Source organism: Salvelinus alpinus, chromosome 29 (assembly GCF_045679555.1).
Source record: "Salvelinus alpinus chromosome 29, SLU_Salpinus.1, whole genome shotgun sequence".
NCBI classification, from domain to species: domain Eukaryota; kingdom Metazoa; phylum Chordata; class Actinopteri; order Salmoniformes; family Salmonidae; genus Salvelinus; species Salvelinus alpinus.
Window position 1 is genome coordinate 13,261,115 of NC_092114.1, and position 16,537 is coordinate 13,277,651.

At 42.2% G+C, this 16,537-nt stretch overlaps 1 protein-coding gene across 3 annotated transcripts in view; it reads left to right on the plus strand.

The window, feature by feature from the left end:
• Window positions 1–2,032: 2,032 nt before the first annotated feature.
• LOC139559054 (KH domain-containing, RNA-binding, signal transduction-associated protein 1-like) overlaps window positions 2,033–16,537 on the plus strand; it is a 52,354-nt gene continuing 37,849 nt past the window's right edge. For all 3 annotated transcript variants that reach the window (XR_011671681.1, XM_071374706.1, XM_071374707.1), the window contains exons 1-4: window positions 2,033–2,379; window positions 8,231–8,355; window positions 11,581–11,697; window positions 13,659–13,805. Coding sequence is in view for 2 of the 3 variants with exons in the window: in XM_071374706.1 (XP_071230807.1) it covers window positions 2,283–2,379; window positions 8,231–8,355; window positions 11,581–11,697; window positions 13,659–13,805 (486 nt within the window). In the remaining variant the exon portion in view is untranslated. The remainder of the gene's footprint in view (window positions 2,380–8,230; window positions 8,356–11,580; window positions 11,698–13,658; window positions 13,806–16,537) is intronic.

Genomic DNA, 16,537 nt, shown 5'->3' on the forward strand with positions numbered 1-16,537 from the left:
TGATTTGCATGTTATTTTGGCATTAATACCTGTCACGTATAAGTTTTGCAAACAGTGTAAAAAAAAAATATATATATCATTTAGTTAATAATATATATAATAATATATATATCACTGAGTTAATGAAGCTGCATACAAACATGGTTTCTTTTTTGTTTTCTTGAGTAAGGCAGCTCCAAAATGCAGGTGTTTCAGCCTGCCTCAGTGCTTTGTGTGGTGGTGGGGCAAGCCAGCGGAAAAAATGAGGCGTTGCGCCGTGATTGGCTCAGTGTTCTGTCACTCATGGGGACACTCTACGTCACCGCCAAGTCTAAGGGAAGAGCTAGAAAATTCTAGCCCCTTGGGTGCTGCTATAGAGTTATATTAGAAGTGTTCATCCAAGAAGGCTCAAGGTCATTGGCCACAGATAAAATGACGTCAAATCACGTTATATCTACAGTAGCTTTGATTGGACAGATCATGTCAACATCATACTTTCATCATCTTAGCTATCAGTCATCATCATGAATCAAGTCGACAATCTACTGGCGAATCCTTTTTAAATCCTTGTCATATGAAGAGAAATAATGGAGAGAAATTATCGATAAAAACGTATTGGTGCTCGATCAACCATTGGACATAAACATTACAAAACAAGTTGGAAATCGCAAATTCAACAATGAGTGGTTTGGAAGGAATCAGTGGCTAACTGCAGGCATTGCAAAGCATCACTAGCCTGCTATTCAGTTGAGTGGCTGTGTGGTCCCAAGTCTGGGTTTAATAAGGGTCTCTTTTCCAAGTTAAAATGATAAACATTCAACATCGGCCATGCTGTCAATGAAGAATGATTTGTGCCGCGCTCAAAACAACTGTTAACTCTGAACTGCGAAAACGTCGACTTCATTGAGTTCAAGACAACTGGGAAGTCGGGAATAAACGAGCTCCTACTGGGGAAAATACGTTTTGAACGGTCATCCAACTCGGAATTGTAAATCCGGCCTCTTTCTAGAGCTAAGACCTGAAGATCAAGGCCGTCATCATGATTCGACCTTGTTTTTTCCCCAGTTGTCTTGAAAGCGCCATAAATCCAGAGAACGCCAGGCTTTGATGACAAAATTTGCCCACGAAGGACCACCCTGCCACCTTCCTGTTCAAGTGAGCACAGCACAACAAGGTGAGTCCAAAAATGTCTTGTATGTTGCTGCATAAATGATGTAATATGCCAGGGAGATATGTGTACTGTAGCTAAGAAAGTAATACTAAGTGTATGTTGTGTAGTAAGCTGTTAGTAGCCCATGTGCCTCACCCTAATAATTTGGTCTATTTACCCCTCTTAATTTTGCCAACTGTTCTGAATTGGTGGTGTACATATAGTCTATAGCCTGTTTAAGAGACATGTAATCACCAAATATTGTAAGAGCTTTCATTGTCTGCTTATATGCCCCCTTTATTTATCCTATGGTTCTGACTTGGTGTACAGGGAGAACACTGTAAGAGCGGCCCATGTTCTGATTTCTGTCGCTGTACATTTCAAAGGTGCTAAACAAATAGTTATATTGACTACGTCCGTCCTAGCTCGCTCATTAATGTCTTAATCAAAATTATGGTTTGCCTGTTATCCACTTGTTGTGCCATTATGCCATAGTTTGTACATTTCAATTGTCATTAGAAACCACATTTCTTTAAGCAAGTCAGCCATATCAGCTATATTTTTTTTAAAGGCAGTAAATGAGTCTGAATTAACTGTTTCGCTGCCAGACAAGGCTCCACTGATAGCCAGGTGTAGCAGTGGTAAGGTGTTGGGACTGCTGTTGGGACAGCTTTATGTATGCCGTTTGTGGGCACCGTTTGTCACCGTTATGGTGCAACTAATGTAATGTATTGTTTAGTGTTGTGTTGTGTTGTGTAGTGGATTTGCTGGCATGCACGCCACTTTTTTTGTTGCCCCACCAAGATTGATCTGCTAAACTCGCCACTGGGTGGCGCCAAAGCAGCGGGCAGTAAACCTATCTCACTGAGCTCACTTCCGTTTATTCGACAGTCGCATGCAACCGTCTCCATTTTCAACAGGCAAAGCGCCGCGACAGGAGCACCCAACCGCCCTCGTCAGCAGCCGTGCGGTAGCAGCGAGAGCTCTACATGCGAAGCAGCGAAATTAATCTACACGAATAAGTGGATATTTACGCACTGATTACATAACTTTACTGGACTATTTATTCTACTGTTGTTGTTTATGTTTTCTATCCACCCGAAGTTTGTTTTTAATTGCACAATTCGCATTTATAACTGATTTCCAACTCAAAATGGAGAATCAAGAAGGCAAATACCTCCCGGAGCTCCTCGCGGAGAAAGACAGTCTGGACGTGTCATTTACGCACGCGATGAAACTTTTATCCGCAGGTAAAAACAAATGTAATTTGCAACATTTTGCCGCGTCCTTCGTTCAAAAGGATGTATATTTTATGGATTGCGTTAAGTTTTTTTGTTGTTGTTGTTGCTATGTGCGTTTTGAAAAGGACGCACCCTGGCTGGATTGTGTGCACCAAACGGGACGGGTATAGCGGTTCTGTAAAACCCTGCAAACAACAAATCCTTTCATAACCTGGCTACGACCCGTCACCACACCGCAGTTAGGCTACAGTGTGACACGTGATCTAGACACGGTTTAGCAAACGTTGGAAACAAATGGTTGAATGGAACCATTCCTAGTCGAGTTTGTGAACTTCCCCTCTTCTGAAATATCGAACTCACTTGAAAATATGCGCAAGAAGTAGCCTAAACGAAATCCTACGTTCAAAGCTGCATCCCCCTCTATACATGGACCGAATGGTCTTTCTATAGCCTATGTCCGCAACCCCGAGAGAGAGTACGATAGGATGTTCTCGGGTCTTTCTTTTGTCTGGCAGATACAGTACAGCCCTTTTGTGTGTGTGTGGTATAGTAGTTCACAGCAAATCACTATCACCAAAACTGAAACATATGTTTGCTGTTCTCTGGTTGGTAGGCCTAATCCCCCGCCAAAAATATTCTTTATTTTGGATAGAAAGAATGATATTCAGAGCTGTGATGTAGGTCACTTTGAAATGTGTATAATCACATGTCAACGTTTACCAGTTGTAGTGGTTTATCTTGAGTAGCCTGCTATTGAAGCGAAAGTTGTGAGCGTGGAGAGAAAAAGACAGCTAGGCGACGTTTTGTGACAGCTCTTTGATACATTATAACTTGTGTGTCGATATGTTGACACGTTGTAACTGCGTGTGTAACACTATTTGTATCGTCACAGTGTAAGAATGTATGGTAGGTAGCGTTTGTCTGCAAAAACACGTGTCCTAATCCTATTCGGCCAGTGATAGACGCTATGTGTTTATGGGCCGGTTTCCCGGACACCTTTTATGTCTAGTCCTGGACCAAAAAATGACGTTCAATGGAGAATCCTCATTGAAATTACAGTAGGTTTTAGTCCATGGAGAATCCTCATTGAAATTACAGTAGGTTTTAGTCCATGGAGAATCCTCATTGAAATTACAGTAGGTTTTAGTCCATGGAGAATCCTCATTGAAATTACAGTAGGTTTTAGTCCATGGAGAATCCTCATTGAAATTACAGTAGGTTTTAGTCCATGGAGAATCCTCATTGAAATTACAGTAGGTTTTAGTCCATGGAGAATCCTCATTGAAATTACAGTAGGTTTTAGTCCATGGAGAATCCTCATTGAAATTACAGTAGGTTTTAGTCCATGGAGAATCCTCATTGAAATTACAGTAGGTTTTAGTCCATGGAGAATCCTCATTGAAATTACAGTAGGTTTTAGTCCATGGAGAATCCTCATTGAAATTACAGTAGGTTTTAGTCCATGGAGAATCCTCATTGAAATTACAGTAGGTTTTAGTCCATGGAGAATCCTCATTGAAATTACAGTAGGTTTTAGTCCATGGAGAATCCTCATTGAAATTACAGTAGGTTTTAGTCCATGGAGAATCCTCATTGAAATTACAGTAGGTTTTAGTCCATGGAGAATCCTCATTGAAATTACAGTAGGTTTTAGTCCATGGAGAATCCTCATTGAAATTACAGTAGGTTTTAGTCCATGGAGAATCCTCATTGAAATTACAGTAGGTTTTAGTCCATGGAGAATCCTCATTGAAATTACAGTAGGTTTTAGTCCATGGAGAATCCTCATTGAAATTACAGTAGGTTTTAGTCCATGGAGAATCCTCATTGAAATTACAGTAGGTTTTAGTCCATGGAGAATCCTCATTGAAATTACAGTAGGTTTTAGTCCATGGAGAATCCTCATTGAAATTACAGTAGGTTTTAGTCCATGGAGAATCCTCATTGAAATTACAGTAGGTTTTAGTCCATGGAGAATCCTCATTGAAATTACAGTAGGTTTTAGTCCAGGCCTGCGCTTAATTTGTGTCTTGGAATCCCGACCGTTCTGTTTAGTCCGATCAAAATATTACAGATAAAATGATGAAAAGCTTTTGTCTGGAGAAGCACAAGCAGTGAGTTGTTAAACGTTTCCGAAAGGTGTACAGCCTCGACTTCCAGCTGGATCTGACACACTTTTTTCCATGATGAAATATGTTTTTCCATGGGTCCTTTCAACCCATGTGTTTAGCATTATAACACAGACCTTCTGGAATTAAAATCTAACACGGTACTGTAGCCTACCATTTGATAGGGGGTTGTAGAGGTAGTTTTATAGATATTGTGTAGCCGGCTGGCCTGAATTGTTAGTCAGTGTTTCCTAAATTGTGTGTGTGTTGTTGGGACCCTATCAACACCAGCCAGTCAGTGTCTTTTGAGATCACACATGAAGGCATGATTAATCATCGCTGCTGTATTAATGGAGACACTGTACTGTACCAGGATACTGTATCGCAGTGAATCACAATGCAAAAAAATAAATAAAAAATGACTTGGGAAATGCCAGGTTAAATCAGCCTGATGTGGTGTCTAATGTTACTGACCTTGATAAAGATAATCTGTCATGAGCTCATCCTAAAGACTAAAGACTGGAACCCGGCTGTGACTTTGTCCGTCACCTTTTTAAATGTCAACTCGAAGCTGTCTGAACGATGGGCTATACATGCCTACTATACAGGCCGTGTATGACCGGTGTAAAACAGGTTGCATAGATTGGCTACTGTATATCTCACCGTGGCTGTGTCCCTCGTGGACCCTTTGTCCAGTACTGATAATCATTGAAATTGTAGTGCGACACATGACTAGCGTGCTACAGAAGCCTGTACATGACTGTAGTAGTGTGTGACTGGCTGGTTAAATGAGTACAGAACTATAGATGTATAGTGGCACAGTTGAATGTGTGCGGAGCAGAGCAGCAACCCAGACACCACTGCTGGGCTGCTAGCAGACCTCTGGCTCTCAGCTGGTAGTGTAGTTGACACGTTTGCACGTGGCATGCTGAGACACTGTCATCGCAGGGAGTGAGGCGGTGGGCTGAATTAAATGGCGTTGTACCGTACCAGAGTCTTAAGGCTCTTCTATGTCTGTACTATAGACCTAAGGCTCTTCTATGGCTGTACTGTACTATAGACCTAAGGCTCTTCTATGGCTGTACTGTACTATAGACTTAAGGCTCTTCTATGGCTATACTATAGACTTAAGGCTCTTCTATGGCTGTACTGTACTATAGACCTAAGGCTCTTCTATGGCTGTACTGTACTATAGACGTAAGGCTCTTCTATGGCTGTACTATAGAGCTAAGGCTCTTCTATGGCTGTACTGTACTATAGACTTAAGGCTCTTCTATGGCTGTACTATAGACTTAAGGCTCTTGTTATGGCTGTACTGTACTATAGACTTAAGGCTCTTCTATGGATGTACTATAGACCTAAGGCTCTTCTATGGCTGTACTGTAGACTTAAGGCTCTTCTATGGCTGTACTATAGACTTAAGGCTCTTCTATGGCTGTACTGTACTATAGACTTAAGGCTCTTCTATGGCTGTACTGTACTATAGACCGAAGGCTCTTCTATGGTTGTACTATAGACTTAAGGCTCTTCTATGGCTGTACTATACTATAGACTGAAGGCTCTTCTATGGCTGTACTGTACTATAGACCTAAGGCTCTTCTATGGCTGTACTGTACTATAGACTTAAGCCTCTTCTATGGCTGTACTGTACTATAGACTTAAGGCTCTTCTATGGCTGTACTGTACTATAGACCTAAGGCTCTTCTATGGCTGTACTATAGACTTAAGGCTCTTCTATGGCTGTACTGTACTATAGACTTACGGCTCTTCTATGGCTGTACTGCACTATAGACCAAAGGCTCTTCTATGGCTGTACTGTACTATAGACTTAAGGCTCTTCTATGGCTGTACTATAGACCTAAGGCTCTTCCATGGCTGTACTGTACTATAGACCTAAGGCTCTTCTATGGCTGTACTGTAGACTTAAGGCTCTTCTATGGCTGTACTGTACTATAGACCTACGGCTCTTCTATGGCTGTACTATAGACTTAATGCTCTTCTATGGCTGTACTGTACTATAGACTTAAGGCTCTTCTATGGCTGTACTGTACTATAGACCTAAGGCTCTTCTATGGCTGTACTGTAGACTTAAGGCTCTTCTATGGCTGTACTATAGACCTAAGGCTCTTCTATGGCTGTACTATAGACTTAAGGCTCTTCTATGGCTGTACTGTACTATAGACCTAAGGCTCTTCTATGGCTGTACTATAGACCTAAGGCTCTTCTATGGCTGTACTGTACTATAGACCTACGGCTCTTCTATGGCTGTACTATAGACCTAAGGCTCTTCTATGGCTGTACTGTACTATAGACCTAAGGCTCTTCTATGGCTGTACTGTACTATAGACCTAAGGCTCTTCTATGGCTGTACTGCACTATAGACTTAAGGCTCTTCTATGGCTGTACTATAGACCTAAGGCTCTTCTATGGCTGTACTGTACTATAGACTTAAGGCTCTTCTATGGCTGTACTATAGACCTAAGGCTCTTCTATGGCTGTACTATAGACCTAATGCTCTTCTATGGCTGCACTGTACTATAGACCTAAGGCTCTTCTATGGCTGTACTGTACTATAGACCTAAGGCTCTTCTATGGCTGTACTGTACTATAGACGTAAGGCTCTTCTATGGCTGTACTATAGACTTAAGACTCTTCTATGGCTGTACTATAGACTTAAGGCTTTTCTATGGCTGTACTATAGACTTAAGGCTCTTCCATGGCTGTACTATAGACTTAAGGCTCTTCTATGGCTGTACTATAGACTTAAGGCTCTTCCATGGCTGTACTGTAGACTTAAGGCTCTTCCATGGCTGTACTATAGACTTAAGGCTCTTCTATGGCTGTACTGTACTATAGACTTAAGGCTCTTCTATGACTGTACTATAGACTTACGGCTCTTCTATGGCTGTACTATAGACTTAAGGCTCTTCTATGGCTGTACTGTACTATAGACTTAAGGCTCTTCTATGGCTGTACTGTACTATAGACCTAAGGCTCTTCTATGGCTGTACTATAGACCTAAGGCTCTTCTATGGCTGTACTATAGACCTAAGGCTCTTCTATGGCTGTACTGTACTATAGACTTAAGGCTCTTCTATGGCTGTACTATAGACTTAAGGCTCTTCTATGGCTGTACTATAGACCTAAGGCTCTTCTATGGCTGTACTGTACTATAGACCTATGGCTCTTCTATGGCTGTACTGTACTATAGACTTAAGGCTCTTCTATGGCTGTACTACAGACCTAAGGCTCTTCCATGGCTGTATGACTTCTAACAAGTCAATGGTCTGGCAATTAAAGGTGCTATATGCAGAAATTGCTCTACCATTTCCTGGTTGCAAAAATTTGACTAGTTTAGATAATTTCAGTTTATTTGACAACAAAAAAAAAAAATTATAGTGTGTGTGTGTGCTGTGTGTGTGTGTGTGTAGAGAATCATTGTACCATCTAAACGGCTGTGAAATATATTTTCAATAACCAAAAAATGCTGTATTTTCAGCTGTTTGGAGCTGATGTACAAAATCGAAAGTAAAAGACGCCATAAAACTAAACGTAAGAATAGAGAGCATAGAAATATCTCACATAGACCATATCTACAGATCTACTACTCACATCTTTATGTGCATTTGGTCGGGTCACCCCCCCCCAAAAAAAAAGTTACATATTGCAGCTTTAATGTTTTCACAGATATTACATTAAGTGGTAACATAGTAAGACTTGGTGTTTGAATCGGTTGAATTCTCCCTTTGTAGAAATCGAGAGAATCCAGAAAGGTGAACCCAAGAAGGAAGGAGGAGACGCGTACCTGGACCTTTTCACCGTCAAGAATATCAAACTGAAGGAGCGCGTGCTCATACCTGTCAAACAGTATCCGAGGGTAAGTCTTCTACCTCTCTACTCCTGTCCTTCGTTCAGCAGCAGGGCTTGAATTACATGGGTGACTGGGGGGGGGTCAAACAGTATCCGAGGGTAAGTCTTCTACCTCTCTACTCCTGTCCTTCATTCAGCAGCAGGGCTTGAATTACATGGGTGACTGGGGGTGGGGTCAAACCAGGTTACAGAGTAGGAGTGTCTAAACGTTGGCCAACTTACTATTGTTCCCCCCCCCCCCCCCCCCCCCAAGGTGCCGATACGATATGTATAGCGTTTCCCACGATTCTATATGTATTGCGATTTGATACTGTGATTTATATTGCAATTCGATGTTCCAAACATATTGCTCATCATATGTCTGCTGCAGAGGGCCCAAAATAATATTGCAATTGTTGTCACAACTATACGATATATCGTCAAACATCATTTCCCAATATCTAACTGTATTGACGCCTCCCATCACCAGTAGGCATATGACAAATTTAAGTGTAGTTAAAAAGTGGTTCTTTCCGTGATGAGTCATTTTTTTTCCTGAGACATTGATCCGTCACTTGTCAAATCAAATCACATTTTATTGGTCACATTCGAGTGTTTAGCAGATGTAATTGGTCACATACACATGTTTAGCAGATGTAATTGCGGGTGTAGTGAAATGCTTGTGTTGTGTAGCTCCAACAGTGCAGTAATATCTAACAAGTGATGTCTAACAATTTCACAACAATACACACACACACACAACTAGATAGACTAACATACAGTAGAATAGACTAAGATACAGTAGAATAGGTGACTCCACTTAGACCAGAGAGACTGTCAACTTTCTCTAGACAGGGTTCCTCAAATCAGAGCTTTGATGTCTTGAGTAGTTCTGGTTTTATTTGAATAATGTTCACTAATTGGCCAGAGATTCCGGTCACCCAGAGTCCCAGTTAATCCATTTCCTGGTCCCTCATTATTTTAAGCTTCACTAAAACTCTGTATTTATATGGTGATTACATGGTAGGTAGAACTTTGCACGGTGTGTGTGTGACCACGGTGTGTGTGTGACCACGGTGTGTGTGTGACCACGGTGTGTGTGTGACCACGGGGTGTGTGTGACCACGGGGTGTGTGTAACCACGGGGAGTGTGACCACGGGGCGGGTGACCACGGGGCGGGTGACCACGGGGCTTTGCACAATTGTCGCATTATAGTTTCTTCATGCCTTGTTGCCAAATTCCTTACTCTATGGAAGGTCTGACACATTTGTATTGGGAAAGGCGATATGACCCATAGTGATGTGCGGGTTGACTTATAACCCGCTGTCCCTGTGGTTATATCCGCAGGCGGGTTTAGAGTCATGAAATGTTACGTGGATGAATGACGGGGCGGGTTGAATAAAGAAAAAAACGATACCTTAAAAAAAATCTAAAAATGTATAATTATTGTGCAATTTTATATCTATAGGCTACATCAAGGTTTTTCCCCTCCCATTATTTTAGGCTATCTGGCATAGTGCCCGTAACCCGTAGGACCTAACTGTACGCGTGCCAAATAGTCTACACGCCAATCGCCAAATGGTTTTGGGAACAGGCAGAAAAAAGTTACCGTCGATCCACAGAGGCAAAAAAAAAGGGACATTGTCGGAGTTTAATTCAATAAGAGAAAAGCTGGGAAATGGAGAGTTAAAAATAGACGGTGGCGAGAGAGGATGATGGCAGTGCTTCAAATAGTCCTATGACACGTCAAAGGGAACTGAGGCCTACTGTTCAGATGGGTTAAACTGACTCTGAAATCAGGACACTTGACTGTAGGTCTATAACCTCTCACATAGCCTTACTATTAACTCCTGCAGAATTAAGTGTTTATTGCAGTACAATGACACACACACCAAATGTAGGCTACGTTTTTTTGGACAGAAGTGGAGAAATATGTTTTAATTTGTATTTTTGCCATCTTGGGAGAATGCAAATGCAATTATTTAGCGTCTGTAGAGGTGCTGTCTTTATTAGCATCATCCAAGCTGATAGTATTTTAACCACATAAAATATGCATCCAAGGAGAACTGATATCTTATCAGAAACATGTTGGGGCGTTTTCACAGCTTTTCTGTTTCCTTACAACCGGTCAAACTGATGTCATTTGGAAACCTAGCACAGAAAATCTGTTTCCTTACAACCGGTCAAACTGATGTCATTTGGAAACCTAGCACAGAAAATCTGTTTCCTTACAACCGGTCAAACTGATGTCATTTGGAAACCTAGCACAGAAAATCTGTTTCCTTACAACCGGTCAAACTGATGTCATTTGGAAACCTAGCACAGAAAATCTTTAAATGTTTTACATTTTTTTATTTATTTTTGATCCAGACGGTTAGCTACGGCTTTTGAGTTATTGCATTTTCTCCCCGGTCAATTAAAAAAGGATCTTTGCTCTGCAAAAGAGGAAGAAATGACAGAGTAACGTATCGACGTCAACTAGCTTGAAGCATTCACATTCTATCCCTTTATGACATCATTCTGTTGAGGAAGAGTTGATTTAGTCTTCTGTAGGTCAACATGTAATGACAGAAGAGAAGCTACATCTATCTAATTATAGACAAAGTCGACTAACAAATAGCCTACCGAAATGTCTGGAATTATAGGCAGAAACATCTAATTTAGGCCCCCCCAAAAAATCGTGCACCCCCTGTCAAAAAATTGTGCACCCCCCTGTCAAAATATTGTGCGCCCCCTGTCAAAAAATTGTGCACCCCCCTGTCAAAAAATTGTGCACCCCCTGTCAAAAAATTGTGCACCCCCTGTCAAAAAATTGTGCACCCCCTGTCAAAAAATGGTGCACCCCCCTGTCAAAATATTGTGCACCCCCTGTCAAAAAATGGTGCACCCCCTGTCAAAAAATGGTGCACCCCCCTGTCAAAAAATTGTGCACCCCCCCTGTCAAAAAGTGATTCCGCCGTCTCTGACTGTAGCCAACAGAGCTTGTTCTATATTAGCTGGTTAGGGTGTGGCCTCTGATTTCTACTTCATCACATGTATAGTCGGGCAGTTACGTGTGGGTTATTAGCAATTGCGGGTGGTTGCAGGTGACCAAACAGCTGAGCCATGCACCACTAATGACCCACACTGAAACTCTATGGTTTATGCAACAAGTACAGAACACACAGCCATATGCTTCCCTGCACGCTGGTACACAAGAAACCATGTTAGATATTCTGTGGTCTGAACCTGTCTTGTTTGTCCTGTTTCCAGTTCAACTTTGTGGGGAAGATTCTTGGCCCTCAGGGCAACACAATCAAACGCCTTCAGGAAGAGACTGGGGCCAAGATCTCTGTACTGGGCAAAGGGTCCATGAGAGACAAGGCGAAGGTGAGTGACCTGGCATGTTACACACACACCTGGCATGTTACACACACACCTGGCATGTTACACACACACCTGGCATGTTACACACACACCTGGCATGTTACACACACACACCTGGCATGTTACACACAGACACCTGGCATGTTACACACACACCTGGCATGTTACACACACACCTGGCATGTTACACATACACCTGGCATGTTACACACACACCTGGCATGTTATACACACCTGGCATGTTACACACACCTGGCATGTTACACACACACCTGGCATGTTACACACACACACCTGGCATGTTACACACACACCTGGCATGTTACACACACACCTGGCATGTTACACACACCTGGCATGTTACACACACACACACACACACACACACACACACACACACACACACACACACACACACACACACACACCTGGCATGTTACACACACACACACACACACACACACACACACACACACACACACACACACACACACACACACACACACACCTGGCATGTTACACACACACACACACACACACACACACACCTGGCATGTTACACACACACACACACACACCTGGCATGTTACACACACACACACACACACACCTGGCATGTTACACACACACACACACACACACACACCTGGCATGTTACACACACACACACACCTGGCATGTTACACACACACACACACCTGGCATGTTACACACACACACACACACACACACACACACACACACACACACACACACACACACACACACACACACACACACACACACACACCTGGCATGTTATACACACCTGGCATGTTATACCCACCTGGCATGTTATACCCACCTGGCATGTTATACACCTGGCATGTTACACACCTGGCATGTTATACACCTGGCATGTTATACACACCTGGCATGTTATACACACCTGGCATGTTATACACCTGGCATGTTACACACCTGGCATGTTATACACCTGGCATGTTACACACCTGGCATGTTATACACACCTGGCATGTTATACACACCTGGCATGTTACACACACCTGGCATGTTACACACACATGGCATGTTACACACACCTGGCATGTTACACACACCTGGCATGTTATACACACCTGGCATGTTATACACCTGGCATGTTATACACACCTGGCATGTTATACACACCTGGCATGTTATACACACCTGGCATGTTATACACACCTGGCATGTTACACACCTGACATGTTACACACCTGGCATGTTACACACCTGGCATGTTACACAAACACCTGGCATGTTACACAAACACCTGGCATGTTATACACACCTGGCATGTTATACACACCTGGCATGTTACACACCTGGCATGTTATACATACCTGGCATGTTATATACACCTGGCATGTTATATACACCTGGCATGTTATATACATCTGGCATGTTATACACACCTGGCATGTTATACACACCTGGCATGTTACACACATCTGGCATGTTACATACACATGGCATGTTATACACACCTGGCATGTTACACACACCTGGCATGTTACACACACCTGGCATGTTATACACCTGGCATGTTATACACCTGGCATGTTATACACACCTGGCATGTTACACACCTGGCATGTTACACACCTGGCATGTTATATACACCTGGCATGTTATACACACCTGGCATGTTATACACACCTGGCATGTTATACACACCTGGCATGTTACACACACCTGGCATGTTACACACACCTGGCATGTTACATACACCTGGCATGTTACATACACCTGGCATGTTACACACACCTGGCATGTTATACCCACCTGGCATGTTATATACACCTGGCATGTTATACACACCTGGCATGTTATACACACCTGGCATGTTACACACACCTGGCATGTTACACACACAGACCCAGACCGGGGTGGCTTGTCTTCCTCAATAAGCTCTCTAACTGTCCTGTGTTGTTGTGTTTCAGGAGGAGGGTCTGAGGAAAGGTGGTGAGCCCAAGTACGCACACCTGTCTATGGAGCTGCATGTCTTCATCGAGGTGTTTGCCCCCGTGCCCGAGGCTTATCTACGCATGGCACACGCCATGGAGGAAGTCAAGAAGTTCCTGTTTCCTGTGAGTGGAATTAGACTTTTATTAAGTGTGGTGGTTCTGTAAGTTCCAGTGCTTTTATTTTCCTTGTCTGCCCCTAAAATAAATAATTAAAGGTGCAAGTTGAAACCAAATAAGGTTCTTGAGAGCGGTGCTATACGGGAACCATTTTAGTGTCTCTGAAGAACCACAAAATGGGAAGGTTCTATGAAGAACCAAACAAAACCAGTAATGTTTCGGCCCTCTAGGACCAGAGTTGCTGTATGGTTTTAAGCCTTATTTGCATATTTCCCAGGGTGCCTTTTCAAGTGAATCTTCAAGTTATCATTACCACCATGACTGTGTTTGCTAGTGACAGAGACATGATTGTTGCATTCATTTTTAGTCTTGTGGCCTTCACCAAGTGAGCTCCTAAGTGAATATGTTGTCATTAATAGTACAATACATATTTCATAAGGCCTTCTTTTAAGGGCCTAGTTTTACCCTAATACAGTGGCCTGAAACTCCTAGTTTACTCCCTTTTTAAGGGCCTAGTTTACAGGCTCCATCAAACTGCAAATCCCATTATACTGGCTTGCGAAGTAATGTGTAATTCCTATTGACATCCACCCAGAGTGGGGATATCCAACATTTGGATTTGTTATTCACCTGCAACATGCTTTCAGAATGACTGCCAGGGTATGATTTTAAATATCACACTACATACACCATATAAACTGGAGCATTTCAGTAACGGGTGCTATAAGTCCAAGTAACAGATTGGAATATTCTAGAAAAATGCTTTTATTTATGTTTAGGGGCTCCCAAGTGGCGCAGCGGTCTACGACACTGCATCTTAGTGCTAGATGCGTCACTACAGATCCTGGTTCGATTCCAAGCGGTGATTGGGAGTCCCATAGGGCGGCACACAATTGGCCCAGCGTTGTCCGGGTTAGGGTTAAGCCGGGGTAGGCTGTCATTGTAAAATAAGAATTTGTTCTTAACTTACTTAAAGATGAAAAAAAAAAATATTTGAGAAGCATAACATTAATTAATCAATCAATCAATGTACCTGCAGAAACAGATATTGAAACAAACACTTTTTCAACCTGCAATGAAGCATGCTGGGAAATATGATGCGTGGTTAAACTCTGGTTACTAACACCAACACTGGGGTTCTTTCCACACCACCTGAGTGTTAATTTAACTCTTGAATCGACACTAGAAACGTTACACTGGAAAAAAACAACACTAGCTAAGACTGCCCAATTTGCTGTGTCCTATGAAAGGGACACATCTGCAGGCTTCCATACATTTTCAAGAACCTTTTAGAATTCTGAAGAACCATTGACGCCACGTCAAGAACCCCACGCTTCACTCAAAGGTTATTTTTATCGGGCAAGAGTTCTCTTAAGAGCTGAGGAAGAACCATTTAAGAAACAGTGTACCTTGTCAAGGTCGTGATAAGTTGCAAAAACTGTAGTATTTTTATTAGGCAAGTGCAGGTTACTTTTCAAGACACAAATATATATATATATTTTTCATTATTTGTATGAAATGGTTCTGATACCTAAACAGTTATCAAATGCTATTGATTGGTCTGTTTGAACAGTTTGACACGATACACAAAGCAAGCACCATGTCATTCGATGGACTGACCGACGATGTGTCTGCTTACCTGGAATAACCAGCCTTGACAGGGCAGCGAGCCTGAGCCGATAAACAATAGGCTTAAAAAGAATTGGGTCACTTTCACCGTGCCTGCAGGGTGCCCCCATATGGCTCTAAATATCCGTAAGCCTCCTGTGTTAGAAGAGGAGGGCAGTGCTGCCCAGAGACACTCCTCTAACTGCCGAGTTACACTGGGGCATCTGGAAAATAGTAGGCTTTTAACTGCTTCTCTGGATCCGTAGCTATGCCAGCATGAGCGAAATTCTTGAAAATAGAATAGAGCATAATTTTACTGTTCAGTGCGAACCTCTCGCGAAGCTGTGTTGCTTACTCCCAGGTTTCATTGAAATTAGCAGGTTACTCATACAGGTTGTGAAGGCGTTTGTTCGGCATAGGCCAAGATCATAGCACCGATACTACAACAAAAATGGTACCTCTAATTATTTAGAAAAATTCTTAGAAACGTTTTGCATTTGGAGGTTGCTGTTATCCTAGATCTGTTTCTGTGGAGACCTTGAGTAACAGCATTGTGAGAAAATGTCCCCCAGCTCAACTCTGGTGGCCCATTCCTGTAGCTTTGGGGACTGCCATGTTGCCACTTATACTTTGGAAGGATTCCAAGCTGGAGAATTCTGGTTGGAATTCTGGAAGCTGATGAACTCTTTTGAATATTGCTATCCTACAGATGTAGGATCTTAATTTGATCACCCTGTAGTTGCAGGAAATGTCCTGTACAGAAGGAAATGCAAAATTGTAGTGTATTTTAGGCTTCTAAAATTTGTAATTTCCATTTCTGACTTAATTTGCCCTAACTAAAAATTGATCAACCCCTACAAAAAGGTCCATGAATGATAATCCACACAATGATTCACATTTCCTCTGGCCGTAGGAATATTTTCCTGCTGTGAGAAACTGGTCAAAATGAATATCCTGTATCTGTAGCTATGCGGTATTTTGTCGTGACTTTACTTTCATTCATCTGATGACAGTTAATTCGAAAAAATAACAATGTATAGTTGTTACCCGATTTAAAATAAAAGATTAATCATGTAATAATTAACTCATTAGGAATTTGGGGCACCACGAGAGCGGTTGTTTAAAGCGTG